Raw genomic sequence first — 20527 nt, 5'->3', positions numbered from 1 at the left:
ACTATCTGACTTTTTGCTACCCCATCACTATAAAAAGTAGGCCTGTGGTCTGTTTTTGAAAATACGCTTTGGAAAAATGTGTTAAAAATCTCAGCTGTCTCTGAGCAAGACTTGTCCTTAAAAGCTGACGTACCGCTACCACCACTCCGGCCACACTTTCTTCGGTAAAAAGAATAAAAAGGCTTACTGTCCCCCTTGCTTAGCGGTTCAAAAAGAGTTCTAATATAATGCTCATGTTCCATTTTTCTGAAAACCTTTTTGTTTGTTCGTCTGAGTATCTTGTACTCTTCAAGTCAATAGGTGCAATGGTGCTTTGAAAGTATCATATCTAACATTCTAAAATTAAATTAAAAACTTAGTTAATTTTTTGACGGCGAGTAGACCCGATTAATTTGAACAAAAGTTCACCGACCTCGTTGGTTTACATTGCGAGCAAGTTTATCTCATTTAAATTGGAAATATATCAGATTGTTTTGGATTAAACGATAGCATATCACTAACGGAAATTCATGTTAACATATACTAGAGAACCTCTGCCGTGAAACACCTCGAAGGTGGAAACACTAACATAACCAGCAATGCTGTTTGCGCATTGTTATTGGTGGTAGTGGTATTGGAGAAATTTTGTTTTGCATAATTAATCCGAATCCACACACAACATCAGTGTGTGAGTTGGCTTGTGTTGAGTTGGCTTGTCATATTATTCTATTTTGACTATGTTTAGTTTGTACACTTTTGCTTAGCTTCTAGGAACTAATTTAATTATTACTGGTTCAGGCACAGTGAGGGCAGGCCTGCCAACTCTCACGCATTGGGCATACGACTAACGCAATCACACCAAAGAAAAAATGAAAATCGTGAGAAATCGTGAGATTTTTGCCCCAATTTCCACAATTTTATATATTCTATCATTGATACATCAATTGCCCCAAAACCAAATCCCAAGCATTGCCCCACTCTTGGGTTGTTGGGAGGTTCCTCAGCAGGCAGAGGAGACAGCATCAAAGGAGGTCCTCGAGAAGAGAGAGAGCTAGAGCTGCTGAGTCATTGGAGCTGTTCTCTTTTATAGATGTCTGGCATGTGGGATGGCTAGCCTGTGGGTGTAGGTTGAGTGTTAAGTTTTCAATGACAGGTTCTGTCAGGCATTTGAAGATATCTTGTTTGCGTAAGTCTTCCACTGGTGCTCGTGATGTTGACATGTAGGGGGAGCTCGTGACTTACTCCTGGTATCTAGGTCATGTTTGACAGGAGTGGCAGATCTGTATGTGATTCATTTGACTTGTCTCTAATGTTTCTCTGATGGCTTTTTGATGATGGTGGTTGGTAGGTTTAATTGCTTCGACTTCCTTTTGGCATGTTTTCCATCTGGTGTTGATGCAGTTTCTATGATTGATTTCTTCCAGTTCTGAAGCTCATAATTTTCTTTTGACGTTTTCAATTATCGAATCATTTGATTTTTTAGGCGTTTTGCTGCTTGTAGGTATTATATGCTTATCTTGTGGTCTGGCTACATTCCCTGTTGGTATCTTGTTTTCGTAGTATCTCCATACAACAGCACTATAATAATTCTATTGGACTAAATCCGACTCATTTATTATTTGAAAACACTATTGGCTGTTTATATATTTATATATGTGCTAGAGTATGTTTGTCAGCCTTTATAAACTGCATGGCTGCAGATTCGAGTGGCTGTCCTATGCTACAATTTCTTAAAAGCAGATAAATTCTACGTTTCATACTCGCTAGTGTGTTATTTGATTTGCTGACCAGTCAAAAATTGCAAGATTTTAAGGCTTCACATTAACAGGCCTAACTAACATTTAACTAACAGGAAAAAATGCAAACTAAAACTCACTGACTAGCTCTTAATCTACCATCATATTCCGGAAAGCATAAATGGTTAGTAAGGATTAAATGCATTGACTTTTGATAGACTAGTATGGTCGAGCATACCTAAAATGCAGAGTTAAGCTAAAAACACCACAGACTAGCGTCGCCTTGCTGTCACTCACTGCAAAATTAAAAGAATATTAACTTTTTATTGTTCAAGTAAAAGCACCTATACGACTGTAAATACCGTTAGGCTCTTTAGTGCTTTAGTGACGTTATATGTTTAGAATAGTCTCTCCTACATGTATATTAAACGGCTGAATTCAGTCGCTACAATGTATATCTTGACTCAAAAAATGCCAAGGGCATAAGCAGTGAGAATGTTTGGAGACTAGACTGTTAAGCAGCATCTTCCTGTAGTATTAACCGATCATTTGAGCAATGTCACCAATAATTTATCCATGCTATCACAAAAACTCACTATTTTTGCAAGCAGTGTCATCAGCAACAGGCATTCCCATCCTAGAAGCTCATAAACTAATCTGAGAAAGGTTGTTTTCTCATGTCCGCTAGCAACACTACTTCAAATAAATGTAAACAAGAATACTTTTATCACCTTTAGAGCAATCCGATATTTTTTATCAAGCCAAAGTTAAATCTAACAACTGGTTATGAATATTTATGTGATTCTCACAAGTCTAGATTTTTGAGCACAATATCTGTAGCAGAACCAGCATTCATAAAGCATTTGAAGGCATATATACTATCTGAATATATGGAATCCTCACTATTTCTATAAAATGGAAGCAACATGGAATGGCTCATATTACACAAGGAGGCCATTCAGCATGTAGAGTATAAATCATAAGTTTATGAACATATTTAAACTGGCTGTAGTTTTAATAATACCTGTTACATATTAGCTGTGCAGTCATGTTTTCTTTTAGCTGTGCTATAATCTCATAATTGTCTAATGACCCATAGCTATGGGCTTGCTAACTAAGTCAGTTCCTTTATGTGCTTCTTACCTGTTAGCTGTGTTTTCTGTGATACAAGACTTATTGTGATAATACAATATATACTATCTGAATATATGGAATCCTCACTATTTCTATAAAATAGAAGCAACATGGAATGGCTCATATTACACAAGGAGGCCATTCAGCATGTAGAGTATAAATCATAAGTTTATGAACATATTTAAACTGGCTGTAGTTGTAATAATACCAACCAAATATTGTCCACTTTAACCCTTTTATATTTTGTGTTAATTTGCTTTTTGCAATTACAGCAATGACTCTATCAAAGTTTCTAGGTAACTTCAAGTACAATGTATATTTGGTGTTGTAATGTTAAAGTATGTCATAGCACACTCTATATCTACTCTTTTTAACTGGTTCTATTATCCTTAGGATTAGCTAAAAGTGTTGTGTAATGTTAGTAGGTGCTTTTAATCAGCCTGGTCTATTCATGTGAAAATAGCAAATAATATAGTCTTACATTTTTAATAATACTTCTGCTAAAAGTCCATATTCAATTAATGTATAGTATTATCATTTCTGGAAATACTTAAATGAATACAAATATACACAACTAATTGCTTCTGGCTAGTGCTAAATGAATCCATTTTAATCTGGTTTATTTCAATTTTTTCTTCTAGCTGCTGAAGTTCCGATATCTAACGATTATGTTTTATAACTTTTAAAAGATATAATCATTAAATAATGGAAACTTTTACTCTATGACCCGCTTTAGTAAAGACTAAACTGGTTAATCATACAGAATTAAAGGCCTACAGTAAGAAATGGCAACTCAAGTGAAACGAGCAAAGACCGAGCACGAGGGGGCAACAGTCCAAAGTCTCAAGTGGGATCACCCTGTGAGTACGATTCCTAAGGAAAACTTATAAGCTAGTTCAAACCTCTGCGTTTAAAAAAGTATCCATAGGTTTCTTAGTCGCTCAATCATATATGTCGGAATGTTTGGTGATAAATAAGACAAGCCCGATAAGTAGGTTTATAGTGTATGTTCAGTTTTACGCCCCGCTGAGCGATTGTAGGGCTTTCGATATTGTAATTGTATTTGATAGACAGTGAGCAGCCGAAACTGTAGGTGGTCAATGTCAGTTGTCCCATTCAGTTGGTTTAAAGAGCTGACCTAAGGCTTTCTTTATACAAAACAGTTGTGTTTGATGTTAGCGATGGCTAGTAATAGCAAATTTGTTGCCAACTGTTGACAATCTTTCTAACGTTGCCAAGTCGACTGTTTTATTGTGTCATTGTAGCTATAGAGTGAGACCTTTTGTAATCATACTAGCAGTGGTTAAAAAGTAGTACGTGAGTTCAATTGAATGCACCATGTGAAATGATCTAAGCTTTGGTATCAAAAATGTTAACTAATTTTCTCATTGATTATTTCTACAATATGGTTTGTACACTGAATGGTCGTTAAACTAAATGATGTTGATTAGAAATGATCAGGACATTAAATGGCTTTTTATAGCCATTGTAAAAATTCCAATATGAGCTTTACAATATTATAATATCTATATACCGTATTCTCAATGGATTGTTCTCCTGCTAGTGGCCAGCAAGAGGTAAATACTTGTAATGTGAAAATGTCTCCCATATCCTCGGTAGATATCATGCTTGTGAGCATTTGAGTTGTTTGCATGTCTTATTCAAGGTTGAGTTAGTCGGAGAAAAGGTGAATGATCCAGATTTACTCAACTGCTGTATGCGTTGCTGCCTTCCCATCCTCATTTACGGTAGAATGGTAGGTGCTGCCTTTTCATATGTATTTTTGGTAGAATGGTAGGTGCTGCCTTTTCATATGTAATTATGGTAGAATTGTAAGTTTTGTTTTTCGAAACTTAACTATGATAAACTGGAAAGCTTCAGCCGAGTCCACAGTTTTCTGTCTTAGATTGTACTTGGAACACTACTACTTGGTTTGCCTGAACTTGAGTGTGTTTAGTCATTTTCCTGCTCATTATTATTATGGTGGTAGTACCCACCCGTATGTGTATTAAATGTACTAAGACACAGTTCTAAAATACTGACTACCAGGATGCTGAGTACCAAGGCACTAAGTACCGAATCAGTCAGTATCAAGAAAATCAGTACCGAGATACTGATTACCAAGATACTGAGTACCGAGACACTGAGTACCGAGACACTGACTATCAATATACTAAATACCAAGACACTAAGTACCAAGACACTGAGTACCAAGACAGTCAGTACCGAGATACTGAGTACCGATATACTGAATATCAATATACTAAGTACCAAGACACTAAGTACCAAGACACTGAGTACCAAGACAGTCAGTACCGAGATACTGAGTACCGGGATACTGAGTATCGAGATACTGAGTACTGAGATACTAAGTACTAAGACACAGTTCTAAAACACTGAGTACTACGACACTGAGTGCTACGACACTGAGTACCAAGATACTGAGTACCAAGACAGTACCAAGACACTGAGTACCAAGACACTGAGTTCCAAGATACTGAGTACCGAGATACTGAGTATCGTGTTACTGAGTATCAAGATGCTGAATATTAAGAGTCTGAGTGTCAAGATACTGAGTACCAAAACACAGAGTATCAATATACCAAGTACCAAGACACTGAGTACCAAGACAGCCAGTACCGAGATACTGAGTATCGAGATACTGAGTACCAAGATACTGAGGACCAAGACAATGAATGTGAACTTTCTCCTTTGTTCCTCTACAGTATGATGAATGTCTAATTTTTTGTGTTCTATCTACTGTATGCTCATCTATTGTAACTATTTTCTTGCTTACACATATCAGGCTATACACCACCTACAATATACCAACAGTGTATATAGCTTTCTATGATAGTACATGGTAATACATGTACATATGCACACGTGTTACTAGTACCATGTATATACTTATCCTCATTGTTTCGATCTGTTGTTATTATCAGTAGTTTCTCTATGCAAAATTGTCAGACGAACTCTACAGAAGTTATACTTATCTGTTGTAGATACCTTGCAAGCATGTTCTCTGTCTAGACTGCGCTAAGAAACACTCCTCATCTGTTTGCTCAAAGTAAGTACTAAACATTCCTCATGCGTTTGCTCAAGGTAAGTATCAAACACTACTCATTTGTTTGCTCAAAGTAAGTACTAAACATTCCTCATGCGTTTGCTCAAGGTATGTATCAAACACTACTCATCCAGCTGTTCAGATTACAGTAAGTAGTCAACTATTTCAAATCTTCAAACTTGATCCTCTGCGTACCTTCATGTACCTCAGCACTTACCTTTATCTATGTGCTCTGTTCTATCCATATGCTCACTTCTATCTATGTACCTTTTGTATATATCTATCTTTTCTATCTACCTAATCCTAATCTTCATCCACGTACCTACCTTTATTCACGTACCTACCTTTATTCACGTACCTACCTTTATTCAAGTACCTACCTTTATTCACGTACCTACCTTTATCCTCATACCTATCTTCATCCACATGCCTACCTTCATCCATGTACCTACCTTCATCCACATACTTACCTTCATTCACATACCTACATTTATCCACGTATCTACCTTTACCCACGTACCTACCTTTATCCACGTACCTACCTTCATCTACGTACCTACCTTCATCCACATGACTACCTTCATCCACGTACCTACCCTCATCCACGTACCTACATTCATCCACGTACCTACCTTCATCCATGTACCTACATTCATCCATGCACCTACCTTCATCCATGTACCCACTTGCTTCATGTATCTACCTCTTCCATGTATCCACTTCTCTCTATTTAATCAAGTACATGTATATCCATGTATCTGTTGTTTTCCATGTACCTACCTCTCTTGATGTATTTCCCTCAATATATGCACCCATTTTAAATCACACATCTACAGCAGCTTTGGTGAGGGGAATATTTAGATGTTGATGTTAATATTATACCTGTACGTCAGCTTTGTATTGCCGGAGGATGTGTTGAAAGTAGGTAGCAAGTATGTGTAAGTATTTCATCAGATGATCTATATTTTATTAAATAAATAGACAGAGTGTGGACTATCATACCATGTATAGCTGACAGTAACTGTTCTGGTCTGATGCTCTTTCAGATGTGGTGATAAGGTGAGCCGAATAGAGCAAAGTCCTCTAGGTACAGTCTTTGTATGTTCCTTTGGAAGCTCAAGGCATGGACCAGGGGGATGCAAGAGGACCTACTTGTCTTATAGAGACATGCAAGCCCACATCAAACACCGACACAAAAAGAAGGACTCCGCTGCTAACCCCCAACCAATACCAGCTGCTGGGTCTCAGATTATGCCCCTTACTCAGCAACTTCCTATTTTAAATCAACCTCCTCCGCATCCATTTATGGGTCCTCCTACCCATATGCCCCCTCATATGGTTAGCCATCCACCTCCTGTAATGGTGCCAACTAGCAATGTGCCTCCTCCAGCTATGACTGTGAGACCACAATCACATGTGCCCACCATACAGTCGAGTGCCATGACCATGCACGGCAACTTAACCACGATTCAACCGACTGCCCATGCACCCATGCAGAACATGCCTATGCAGCCTGCATCGCAAAACCCTCATCCTCAGCGACATCCACTGCCCACCACTCCTCTCAACAATCATCACAATATGATGAGCGCAGGACCCCCTCCTACCCAGCATATGCAGGGACACCAACAGATGCCAGGAGGTCCTCCACATTCTTTGAGACATGTTCATCCTCAGCCAACCATAAACGCTCCAGCTGTAACTTCCAAATCTCATGGAAATCTCATATCGATACCAATACAGGGCTCCCAGAATTGGTCAGGTCAAGGTCAACAACAATGGACCAATCAGAATCAAAGCAGCTCACATCACAGGCCAGGGCAATATAACAATTGATTTTGCAAATGAAACGTTAATTTTTAAAGCGTGAATACGCATTTTAAAATACTGCTACCTTCGCATGGCTAGCATCTTTGGCCAGCTATAATTATAATGGTTCATTTCAAATCTATGTAATTGTACTTTTATACTCACTTTAAGCAATTCTTGTATTGAGTATGAACACTAATTCATGAGATGAAATGCTATTGCAGTAATGTTATGGTTGATTCAAATTTGCAAATGGTTTGAAACCAATCGGGTTAAACGCACACACAAAATATGTGGCTTGAATACAAGTGAAGCTCGCAGGAGTAAATGGTTGAGAGATCTGCTCACCAAAACTACAAAAACTGGCACACTTATAACAAATCAACACCCACATATAACAAATTGGCAGTTGCCAGTGTGTGATGCATACATGATGTAGCTGTAGGATGTAGCTGGACATACATGTTCTTTGTGTTAATTTGTGTACTACTAGACTTCTTACCTTAAATGTTGTCAATTAGGTCATAGTGTGTTACTGGTCAGAGCTCGCTTTATAATGTATTTAAAACATGGTTGGAAAAACCAGTTTTTATGAAAAACAACGAATAAACCAGGTTTTTTTTAGTTTGAACCGGTTTTTATGGTTTATATAATTTGACCAAGGTTTTTGCAATTTCAAGTTTTATTAACATCACTTACTATAGCTGCATGATTATTGAACATACATATGTGGAATCATCTTTTAAAGATGGTATTGTCGGAGTTGTTATGAGAAAAAGGAGAGAAAACATGGAAATTTCAGAATGAACCTTTAATTAAACATGAATGAAGAAATACGGAGCAGAAATCTTATCACATAAAGTGAATATATTACATATAGCTCTATGTATATGTAGGAATCTTAATCCCAGTGATTAATTGTGTGGTAGTGAAGAGCAGAGCTTGATCTGCGATTGCTGAAATTGAAGGAAAAATTTGTAAATTCATAAGGTTAGTAGTAGATACAATATGTGACTGAATATGTACTTAGGTATTGGTCATACGATAAATAAATACAAGTTTCCCAGCTTTGTCTGTGCCCAGTATTTCTGACTTAAATGGACAAACCCAAATGTTGAGAATATCCGCTCAATGCTAGCACTAGAGTTGATTATCCAAAACACTAATAACTTGATAAACTGAATTCTAACAATCCAATTACTTTGGCTTGTGCCCTCTATAATTAAATATTAGTTTGCAAACCTAAGCCTTTTGCCTAAAAGAATTTTATTGTTTTAATTTCTAATTACAAGCAATCATCTCTCACTGGTCAGACTTGAGAAAATTGTCATTCATTATTAGAGACGATGATGGGATAAGTATATTTCACATGGTTTTCATATTTCATCCGTAAAGAGATCATCGTATCACTTGATAAAAGCAATTGAAGATAAAATTCACTAATTTATTGTTGTGCTAGAATTACATGTAGTTGTAACTTGAGCTCTACCACCTTCTTGCTGCTATGTGCTTAACTTCCCCAGCTGATAATTAAATAGAATTATAATTTTACCACTAAGGGCTTGAAATATGTTCTTTTTCAAACCATAAAAGCTGGTTTTGTTGGTTTAAACCAAGACAACCCTGCTTGAAAAACTTATGGTATGTGAACCACATCTACAATGTTAAAAAACTGCTCACTTCCGATTGGCCTATACTCAAAAATGACACAACAGCAAGGATCTGCATTCAATTATTGGTTGTTTTGATGTTGACCGTATGGTTGGTATGCACGTTAAAGTATGCAGTGCATGATTAAAATGTGGTCTATCTTGCAAACTGACAAATGATTTCTATTGTAATGCTAAGGTATTGTTATTGATAGCTATTGAGAATTAGGTTATAGGGAGATGGTAGAACAATTACCTGAATGATATTACCTGATCATATGAAAATGTGTTGAGAGTAAAACAGTAAGAATTCTGTAGATGACTACGCTGCAGATATGATCAACAATAATTTATTCCATTCTATAACCATTAGCGGCGATAGAAACACTTAGCTAATAGAAAAGTATACGAAAAAAACAAATGTTATTATAGCGTAGTTAGCAAAGTTAGCTTAAAGCATTCATTTTCAAGAATCGAGCAGCAATTGCTAACATCTCTTCGTGTAATCCGTGGTTGGTCTGTGTTATTTGCTGGCAACCGATAAGGAGTGTCTATACCATGTTCAACACTAGGTAAAGGTCCTAAGAGTTGACGGCGTGAACTCGCGTCCATTCCCTGGCTACAAACATTCAAATTCGTTATTCTTAATACTGTCTTTAGCGGAGCCATGCAAAAGGGTTGAGTCCTTCATCAATGTAAAACAATTGCGAGTGGAAATTAATGACATGCAGCATAAAGCAAGAGTGTTACGGAAATCTGTAGATACAAAAGAGAGCTACCACTCCGTGTATCTTTGAATGTGTATTGTTGAAAGTGTTTGAACATTGAGTTGTGAGTTTAAGTCTACTCAATCAAGACCGACATATTGACACAATCAGGTCTACATTGAGAAGCTTAACACCTGAGGATTCTATAATTTCTAACATTGGCCAAATTGATTAGCTCAAGCAACAGTGTGTAGTCATTTTAGCTTCAGTATTTATAGTATTCCATTTTCCAGACTTTTTTCATAGTTTGGACAGTAGTGCGCCTTATAATCTGGAGCAACTTATGAGTAAAATTGGCAACACATTATTACCGGTATAAGATTTAACATGTCATGTTCATATTAAACCTCTATGTTTACGATGATAATTTTAACATCGGCAGTAACTTTCAAAAACAACCGAGAAAGGCTTATCACATATGGCACTGAAAAAAAAATTATATTCTGCATATTACAAAACGCAAAAGTAGTAAAATATACAGCCAAAACCGGTGATCAGCAAAAGACAAGTTGGTGTTGGTGAGAAATTTGTAAGGGACTGGCGAAAAGTGGAGGTAACTCTTTGTGAAATGGCTTTTTGCCTTTATGTTTTAATTTTTTATCATTCAAATTTCAAATGACATGTCTGTTCATGGTGTTGGATCTAATCAAATAAATTTTCAAAAAAATGTGATTTATACTCCAGTGCCACTTATGTTTTATTTTTGATGCTAAATACAGTACACAACCTAAACTACAAAATCAATGCAAACTATTATCTATGTTAGGATAGTTTTATAAGTTTTACCACCTATATCTTCAAGAACGAATCTTATGTGACAAATACTCTAGAAGGAGAAGGGTTAAACAAGCCCTCAGCTCACCCGTTCTGATGGCCTGAGCCTCATTTGCTTTCCACTGCTCTGCAACATCATTAGCCAAAGGATCATCAGGATTCGGAGCGCTAAGCAAGGCTTGTATTGACAGAAGAACTGTGCGAATTTGCAGCGCAGGACTCCATTTATCTTAAACAAACATATCAGTTGTCTACCGTCAATCAGAAGATGTTCAATAACTACTTGAATATTTAAAACTAAAGGTCAGCATTAAAACCTCCAAACAAGACTAGTTCTCCTCTTTCTCTACGGGACACACAATTCCGATGATGCTAGACAACTTCTAATTACCTTTGCAATGTCAACCTAGATACATAGACAAGAATATAGGCTAATGATAACTTATATTTACACTTGTTATTGAACAAGACATACCTTTCAATATATCAAGGCAGATGCGTCCTAGTTTGTCTATATTTGGGTGATAAATCTTGGTCATAAACCGAACTTTAGGTGGTGCCATGGGATACTCTTCAGGCAGAAACAACTCCAAATTAAAGATGCCTCCCTCATAAGGTGACTGAAAACCATGACATAAGTTACTCTCACTCATGGTGTAGTATTAATTTAGAAATGACTGACAATATACGATGACAGCAATCAATTTATTATAATACCAATAATTACATTTGTTTACAGAGTTACCATTACATTTGTTCCTACATACCGACCATATGAAGGATAACACATCAACCAGGTTACAAAAAATCAAGTGTAGAAATGTAGCAATCTTATAGTCTAAAACTCTTAGTTTGGAATAAAAAACAAATATCTATGATGAATTTTAAATATTAGCTTTCCTTTCAGTTGCCTATGCACTTGCTCAAATCAAAAATATTCTCAACGTCTAAGATATGCTATGCTACTCACGTCTTTGGGTCCAGCAACGACAACTTTAAAATATCTAGCATTTGCCTCATCGGGAACAGCCTGAATACCTGGTACTGGCTCCGCCATCAACCTCTGAGTTTCCTGAATACAATTAAAATTGGCACATAGGAAATGCCATTAAGTCGATAGTATACCATTGTCAAATATTACATTCAAATGAAATGCATTTCTAAACCTGACAAACCTTCACAATTCGACGTGGGAGTTGGGAAGCCATAGTTTTGAATCATAAGACGAATACTGAGAGCCGAATATTAAAGCTCGAAATCTTCAGAAACGGAATATGACCAAGTATGTTACAACTGAGATGTAAACATACAAGGTGACGTCTTTCATACAACCCCTGTAATATAACACTGATGGAATACATAGAGAATAGAAAAAGTGAATGTTTCTGAGAAAAATACACAATTTTCATTCTAAGCAATCAATAGTTGGTGCAGTTTTTCTTGTTTTTATCCGTATTATTACTGGGTATTGGTTTATCTGTTTTTGTAACCAGTTTACAACTAGTATTCTTCCTAAACCTTGCACTAACAAAACTTGTATGCACTAAACTTCCTTTTCAGTAGCTTGTTGTGCTAGTATTTACAGCTGTTTTCAATGCTTATAGGAACATGCTTATAGCTTTCAACACAACAGGGATCGCAAAAACAAAAATTATGTTCCTAAATATTAATATATATATTTTATATTTTCTTCTTTGCTTTATGTCCAACAACATTCACATGTTCTTTTCTCAGCGTTGTATAGTTATAAGATTTTACGCCAGTAGACTGTATTGTCTACTGGCTGTAGACAATACAGCCAGTATTGTCTATTGACTGTAGCCAGTCAGAACTGTATTGTCTTATTAGGAGACTACGGAACTATCCGGAGCACTTTTCTTCTGTCAAATACTCGGAAATTGCAAAATCAGCATAGTGTACATGATGGAAGTCATTATGTAGCACCAGAACTCATAAATAGTAGATTTTGAAACTTTTCCATTTTATCACCGACTTCACTGTGTTCATGTCTTCGTGGGTTCCTAGCGAAGCACGAGTATTCCAAAGATCTCCTCTTGAAAATAGGATGGTAGTGAATGCGCGATCATTGCTGGTATGGCAAGAATTGGCCAGGTACTGTCAGTCAGCAAACAAAATGGCCAATAGCAAAAATCCTGTCAGCAGTAAAAAAAACTGAAGTTCCTTCAAAATCGACACAATTTAGTCAACCTATCAAACTTTTTCAGGTAAAGCTACAATTAAATATCATGTGAGCGTGCAGACGGGCCTCTATATCAACCATGAAAGCATAGTGAGATTTTTTATTTATTTGTTGAAAATTTAATTTTCATTCTTTCTCAATTCACTTTACTTTTTTTGCTTTATTCTTTGCACAAGTCTCCGGACATTTGATAGATGGTCATTGAACAATGTCATTGTCATGAACAGAACAGTTGAACGATCATAACATGAATTCAATAAATAATTATTTTTATTTTATAAATAAATAATAATTTATAAAAATTGTAAATTTTTATGTAATTTATTACCTCAATCCTGTCTATCTTAGCAGCTATGAGGAGTACTATGCGACAATCAAGAATGAACAATCTTCTTCTCATGCATTCTCATCATGCTCTACTTGACAAAGTAGATTATAATTATATAGTGAATGAGTTTGTTGGTCACCATTTGGATAGGAAACGTTTTATTGCACTAAGTGACTGAATGGAATGGAATAGTTTGTGTTTGCAGGCCAGGTTTGTTGCTCATTGTATTTCTAGGTAGTCATAATTTGAACATAGTAAGTTTTAAGCAGGCTAAGTAATCTATTATTGTTGCCTTTCCCTGGTGCATGTAATATATTATTTAAACTTATTTTTGTAACTGAAACAGGTGCTCTTAAATTTAGTTTTTAAAAGACAAGTGTCAAGCTATAACAATCAATCTTCTATGTACACATGTATGTTTGTTTTTTGCAGGCCAAGTTTGTTGCTCATTGTATTCCTAGGTGGTCATAATTTAAACATGGTAATTTTTAAGCAGGCCAAGTAATCTATTTGTTGTCTTTCCCTGGTGCATGTAATACATTATTTAAACTTATTTTTGTAACTGAAACAGGTGCTCTTAAATTTAGTTTTTAAAAGACAAGTGCCGAGCTATAACAATCAATCTTCTATGTACACATGTACATGTATATATATTTATGAATATAAAGGTAAATAGGGGGGTCTTCCCATGTTTTGTGACGATTTCGACGACAAGGATATTTGAAAAGCGACAGACGAGACGACCATTTATCATGAGGTGACGTTGACGAGGCGACGATGATTGTGTAATTAGGCTAACTGAAGGAATACTATGCGCTATACGTAATGAATTTTTCGTTGGTTCTGAGTTCTGACAGAAAAAAACACAGAATTATTCGGTCAAAACTTACAGAATTATCTCAGCTGTGCATGCCCACCGAACTCGTCGACAAAACGCTTGTAACTAGCTAAACAAATTATTAGCGAGCACGATTCTAGCAGCTTTAGCAATTAGTCCAAGACATGTATCACGACACACAATAAAATTACCGATGCAATTTAACATAGTACACAGGATGTAACTGCTTAAGTTGCGCTATTGTTAGTTAGCGAGCACGACTCTAGCAACTTTTAAAGTTTACGTAGTCCAAAGCACATAAAGCGACACGCAGGAAAAATATCTCGGCAATTCACCATAGTAAATACGATGCAACTAACTTGATTACACTAAAGATAGCAGCACTTTTTACCACAAAAATTTTGCTATTAAAACAGAATTTTTATTATTGAAAAAATAAAAGATTTGTAGCAATGGTGTATAAACGATAAATACCAACAATAGCGCAATCTAAGCAGTTGCATCATGTGTACTATATTGAGGAGCACTCAGACTTTTATTGTGTGTCATCATACATGTCTTGGACTATACTAATTGTTAAAGATGTAGTTGCGTCAAATTTAAGTTGATCTTAAAAGAAAGCATTTTTTTTTTCTATCAGTTGATATGTTGTTTGTTGTGTTACGCGATCGCATTGCCAAGATATTTGAAGATTAAAACCGAAAAAATCTGATCGCCGTAAAAACGCTCAGGCCACCAAAACGTGCCCAGACTTGCCCAAAATGATGTCACGCGTTAGGCAACCTGTCTCTATCTCTCGTATTCACATCGGCTATTTGCGATAAAAGTCTAGTCTTACGCGGCTCTATTGGCATATATCTTATTTTGTATTTGCTCATGTTGGCTAGAATAAAATTTCAAATCCTGCTACAGATGCATTATTATGAATGTTTCAAAGGTCTCAAATAACGAAAATTAAAAATTTGTTCTACTCACTTTCTCCAAATGTTGTGTAAACATTTGGGTACCGACTACCAATTCTACCGGTCTACGGTAATTCTGTCAAGCTAACTATGTTGAATAAGGTCTTTGTATCAGCAGTTTCGCCTCTACCCATACTAACGATATACAGCCTCCCATAAGTCTCGCCCACCTTATGTCCGTCGCCTATCCTTGGGGCGGGGCTGAATATCATTGCCTACAATGACTACAGTACTAGTTTCTTATTACCGTAAGTAAGCCGCGTCTTTGGAAAGAATATACATAGGGATAGAGTTTCAAGGATGAGAAGTCTGCTGCAAACTGATTTTGAACTCACATTCTCCAGTTCTGCGGACATCCATATACCATATCCAATTCACTACAATATTCTGCAAATCATGTTTTGCATTATCTTCAACAATATTATTTTATTATATAAATTTTACAAGCAAAAATATTTTCATCTCGACATAAAGCTTTTATTAAAAATATTCATCAAGTCGTGGCCATTCACATAGTATTAGCTGATACAATAAGACAAATTCATCTACTGCAACAAACTCAAACAAAACATCATGGCTTATGCAGCACGCATTCAAGTCTCTCTTTCCCCTTTATGGCAGTTTCCACACTGACAAAGCTTCTTCGGCTGGTGGGACGACATAAACATTCTGTAATCAGTAAAACAAATGCAAAAAATATGTCATTCATAGATATGTCATTCTAAAGCGTATCTATTGACAGCTTCCAAATTGGGAGTAGGATTGCAAGTTGAATTGGAGATTGCGAGTGTAATTTTAAAAACGAATAAACATTTAATAAAGGCACAAGTACGCCAAGTCAACGATTCGAAGCTTTGGTTCTGGAGATTAAAGATTTGCAATGATCAATCGATTTTACCCACTTCCTACGAGTGAAAATAATTTGTAATCATGACTCTAATTTACCAAAGAAAATTCGAAAAAAATATTATAGCTAGGTAAAACGGCAGATAAGCTATGAAACGATGATTGGAAATAGCAAAGAATTATCATTATATTATTTAGTATATGTATTTATGACTATAAAAATATTACATTTACTTAGGTATAGAAGACTCTAAGTTAATTTACCTCCATTCTGTCTTCCTCTGCAGCAAAACGCTGCTGACGCCTGTCAGCTTTGACCATAGGCTGTCTACTCCAATCTTTTACTGAAAGTTGCTCAGATAACTTTGAGTAGCGGTCGCTCGAACTTGAAGCCATTTTAAAACTATGTATAACTTAGTAATTGTTGAAACGCGTTGAATCAGTAACTACGAGAATGAATTCCCTAATTATGAGAATCTTCGAGATCACAGACAACGCGTTTTACGAGTGATAACATTTATTACGGCCTATATAAAAATTTCGCGCACATGATTGGCTAACGAAGCGACCTCATATTTATTGCTCGTGGTTTCGTTTCAGATACCTTGCTTGTGACGTCACGAAAGAGGCACCCGCTGGAACGTGAGCTTTTTAAAAGAGGGCCTCATTCAAACGCATATATCTATGGACAGGGTCGGTCTACAAAGACAAAAATGGCATCAAATTGTAGCTGATGTTTTAGCCTTTAATGGGTCTTAATTTCATTAAATTGAATTTTTTGACGCAACTACATCTTTAAAGCTGCTAGAATCGCACTCGCTAGCACAATTCTAGCAGCATAGAATAATTCCGTGCGTTTCGCTCATTTGTGATTTTGGTCAGAACCAACAAAAAATTCGTTACGTGTGGCTGTACCTTCACTAACTTATTATTTGTTCATAAATCAACATGATCAAATGAAACTTCACTGGTTTCGGTTTCAAGCATCTGGCCCAGCATTTATAGACTGCCATGTAATTTAAGTAAACAGCAATGAAATGTCACAACACACTGACAGCAAATAAGTTTCCAAGTCTGAGACTGACAGTGATTATTAAAGACAATCTCGCTCTATTTTCAGTTAAAGATGTGTAGCCCTAAAAATCTAAGACACCTGTCACTTTTGGGGAATATCCAGCAACGCTCCCAAACATCACTAATAAATTTGTGAAGGTTGCTGGTTGAGCCATGCTTTTGATTAGCAGAAGTTCAAGCTGAACAAGTTTTAGGTTTTCAACGCAACCCAGTGCCGCCAGAATGGATATTCGTATTAAAATAACGAATGTGAAGAAAGAGATTGTTTTGGTTACCAACTTGAAAAGGTGACGACAGCGATTTTAAAAGTGACGGCAGTGATTTTAAAAGTGACGGCAGTGATTTTAAAAGTGACTATTCTGACAACAACTTTGTGTGGTAGGACCCCCTAAATATACATATATATGGTTACAACTCAAAACCATGTAACTCTGTAGCTAGCTCTCTTTGCATGACTGAAATAACTCACATTGTCAGGACTTGGATATCCACCTTAAATAATACAATATACACTTTAAAATGCTCTAATTTTGCTCTTAATTCTCAAAATTTTTTCGGGGGAGGGCACCCGAACCCTCTTTCATTGGAAGGGCGCTTCAGCTCTCCTCTCAGACCCTCCCCGCACGACCGTAAACGGTCGAGTCGGGCCTTCGGCAACTACTAATTGACAGTCTCCTGACCACTTTTCTTTAAGACAATACAGCTCTGCTATCATTACAACCAATCTATCCATTTGCTATAGCGCCAGCAAGCTAGATTGCCTTAACAATACATACTATGAACAACGTTCCGGTCTCAATATATTGTTGTTTCCGGTTGTTCATCAAGTCTTTCTTTCTTCGAATTTTGGCAATACCTATTGGAGATATATCATGTTTCCTAATCATATATTCATTTTCAACTCCCCATGAGTTTGATTAAGTTTTCATTATCATTCAAGTATAGGCCTACCTATAGCGGTCCTACAATAAAGATATTGATATGTGTATTGAGCAACTTTCTCGAGTTCATTAAATTTATTCGTAATACTACTTTTAATGATTTTATGATATTTCAAAATAAAATTTGACACTGCAACTTCTAAGAGCAATTTTAACACCGAGTCGTTCATCAGCTAGGTCACAGTTTAATTTGGGTAATACCATTGCTACCGCCATTGTTGATTGCAGAATAATGAAATACATTCAAAATCATAAAAAACAACTATAGAAAACTTACAAAACTTTTTGTGCTATATCGGTATAAGCATTCAAACTTTGACTAGAAGACCAATAAAAATCACTGCGTTAGCACCTGTAACATAAGTGTCTTCCGAGATTAAACAAAACCTCTGATGAAAATGAATACCTTCTCGTTTGTGCAACCGGGTGGGCTCGCTAGAAAACACTCGCGAACGAGTTGCGCGCCGTTCCGACTTTGGTCTATGGAGAAGATAACTGAGAACCAAATGTGCGTGTTGTGCGTTTTAAGTCGAAGTTGTTTATCCTACCTTAAGGTTAAACAACTCGAAGAATTGAGTCGGTTTGCCGATGTACAAATACAAATTATAATAAAATAAGTCCATGTAACAAGCGATGTAAAAAGCTATTACGTTGACCATAATGTAGTCGCTATAAAATCTTTAAACTTCAGCTAAATACGTACTAGAAATCAGGGATTGTGATGCATTAGAACTGTGCTGAGTCATTGCAGCGCATTACGCAGCAATTATGCAGTGAATTACTACTTTCTAATGCATAGTAGATGTTTATTGCTACTGCATTTGTGTCCCTACTGCAAGTTTCTCACTGTGATCTACTGCGTATTCACTTTCATCATGCAATACCTGAAGCCTAGCAATTTATGCATTCTGTGGATGCACATTCTTCGAGCCGTGAAACTACATGTGTACTGCAACTGCGCATAAGTATAGAATTGATACTGTACAGACACTTTCTAAGTGTCTGTACTGCATTGTACAAAATTGTCAGATGCTATGTTTTGCAAGCTCACGAACTTGCACTTTGACTCCCAAATCACTTTAAAATAGGGAGTCAAGCATTGTCACCATTCTAATGAAATTGGGGTTTTTGTATTGTCTTCTCATTAGCATTATATATTAAAACCATGATATCTTTTTGCTTTAACCAAATACAACATGCTCATTATGATCAATTTGTCTGCCTACTCATACTCAGGTTTGAACAGCATTCTCGTCTTGCATTGGTGTTGCGGCGCATCCAAGTCAATTTACTTATTGATTTTGGGAAATTGATTTAATTGATTTAACTTAATTATTAATTTGGTTTTCACGAAAATGTGCTGTTCTAGTAAGTCAGTTTAAAGTAATGCAAAAGTTTCTACTGCCTCTAGCGCTGCGAAATGCGCACTAGTAATACTTCCACGGCATCCAGCACTGCACAATATGCAGTAAGTAATACTGCTGCTGCACCAATACTGCTTACTGTGCATTAGAAAATAGTAGTACTGCATGCGCACTACTTTCTGTGCAGTAACAAAAGTATGCAATGCGTATATAATGCATAGCTGTATCATGCTTACTAATGCTAATGCACTGCTAATGCTACTATATAGACATCCAAGAAAAAATTTACTGCAACAGGAAGGCATTTTATATATGGACATCAGTGAATACTTATCAATGTGCAGTTATGATTTTTTTGTAAAGGTCACAACTTTGCCAAATATATTAGATACGAAATAGACAACATCTACATTGTAAGTAAGCCTAAATAATTTGGCAAAATGCTTTAACAAGCAAGTTGAATAGTATAGCGCTGTCTCAATACGCATGATAAACTGGGTCAATAAGATTTTGCAGTTTTGATCACTGAGTCCAAATTATCACTAAAAGCCCAAAAATATTTATTATATAATATTTGGTTAAGTAGTAGGTATAATTATTTGTTAAGAACGAATATATATTCTTGGAACAATAAAGTTATAATAATAAATAATATAAAAAATTGTGAATCTATAAGTTTCTATAAGAATAGCCTAAGCATGATCAACTGGTCAAGCATTACTTTATAGATATTTGAGTTATTTGTTGTATTATATTATTATTATATGGAGTACAAAGCTGGTTAATTGCTTCTACATATAAAAACTAGAGGACAATAAAAACACGCCAGCTATATCTTCAGATGACTATAATGATTAATTTAAAACTTTTTCAAAAGCGAAGAAGTTAGTTTCTGTAGCTTTTGTCTAAATTCAAGCTTTACTCTTATAGCTGACGGCATGAAAACAGCCTCCTTTGTTCTACGTTGACTTTCTGTTCTCATTTCACATGATTGCCAGTACTAACCAACCCATACATTTATATTAATGAAAGAAATACGTGTATTGTGAGGGCAAAACA

The 20527-nt window shown here is 36.1% G+C and overlaps 2 protein-coding genes across 6 annotated transcripts; one reads left to right on the top strand and one right to left on the bottom strand.

Annotated features, from left to right (window-relative positions):
- The first annotated feature begins 3610 nt into the window (after positions 1–3610).
- LOC137391608 (E3 ubiquitin-protein ligase Hakai-like) lies at positions 3611–8330 on the top strand. Its single transcript, XM_068078121.1, has 4 exons — positions 3611–3709; positions 4516–4605; positions 5855–5919; positions 6963–8330. Exons 1-4 carry the CDS (start codon positions 3635–3637, stop codon positions 7750–7752), a joined length of 1020 nt encoding a protein of 339 aa, XP_067934222.1. The 5' UTR covers positions 3611–3634; the 3' UTR covers positions 7753–8330.
- A 1378-nt stretch (positions 8331–9708) lies between these two features.
- Positions 9709–18536, bottom strand: LOC137391609 (ubiquitin-conjugating enzyme E2 N). Of its 5 annotated transcripts, none has more exons than XM_068078123.1 (6): positions 18457–18536; positions 12091–12249; positions 11886–11987; positions 11391–11535; positions 11004–11144; positions 9709–9993 (listed from the first exon to the last, which is right to left on the bottom strand). In XM_068078123.1, the coding sequence occupies exons 2-6, from the start codon at positions 12121–12123 to the stop codon at positions 9956–9958; spliced, it is 459 nt and encodes a 152-aa protein (XP_067934224.1). In that variant the 5' UTR covers positions 12124–12249; positions 18457–18536; the 3' UTR covers positions 9709–9955. The 5 variants fall into 5 exon arrangements, with proteins under 5 accessions (XP_067934224.1, XP_067934228.1, XP_067934223.1 ...); XM_068078127.1 differs by having other exon boundaries at positions 18511–18530; XM_068078122.1 differs by having other exon boundaries at positions 18382–18521.
- Positions 18537–20527: the final 1991 nt, after the last annotated feature.

Source organism: Watersipora subatra, chromosome 3 (assembly GCF_963576615.1).
Source record: "Watersipora subatra chromosome 3, tzWatSuba1.1, whole genome shotgun sequence".
NCBI classification, from domain to species: Eukaryota; Metazoa; Bryozoa; class Gymnolaemata; order Cheilostomatida; family Watersiporidae; genus Watersipora; species Watersipora subatra.
This window is presented reverse-complemented; position numbering and strand designations above follow the sequence as displayed.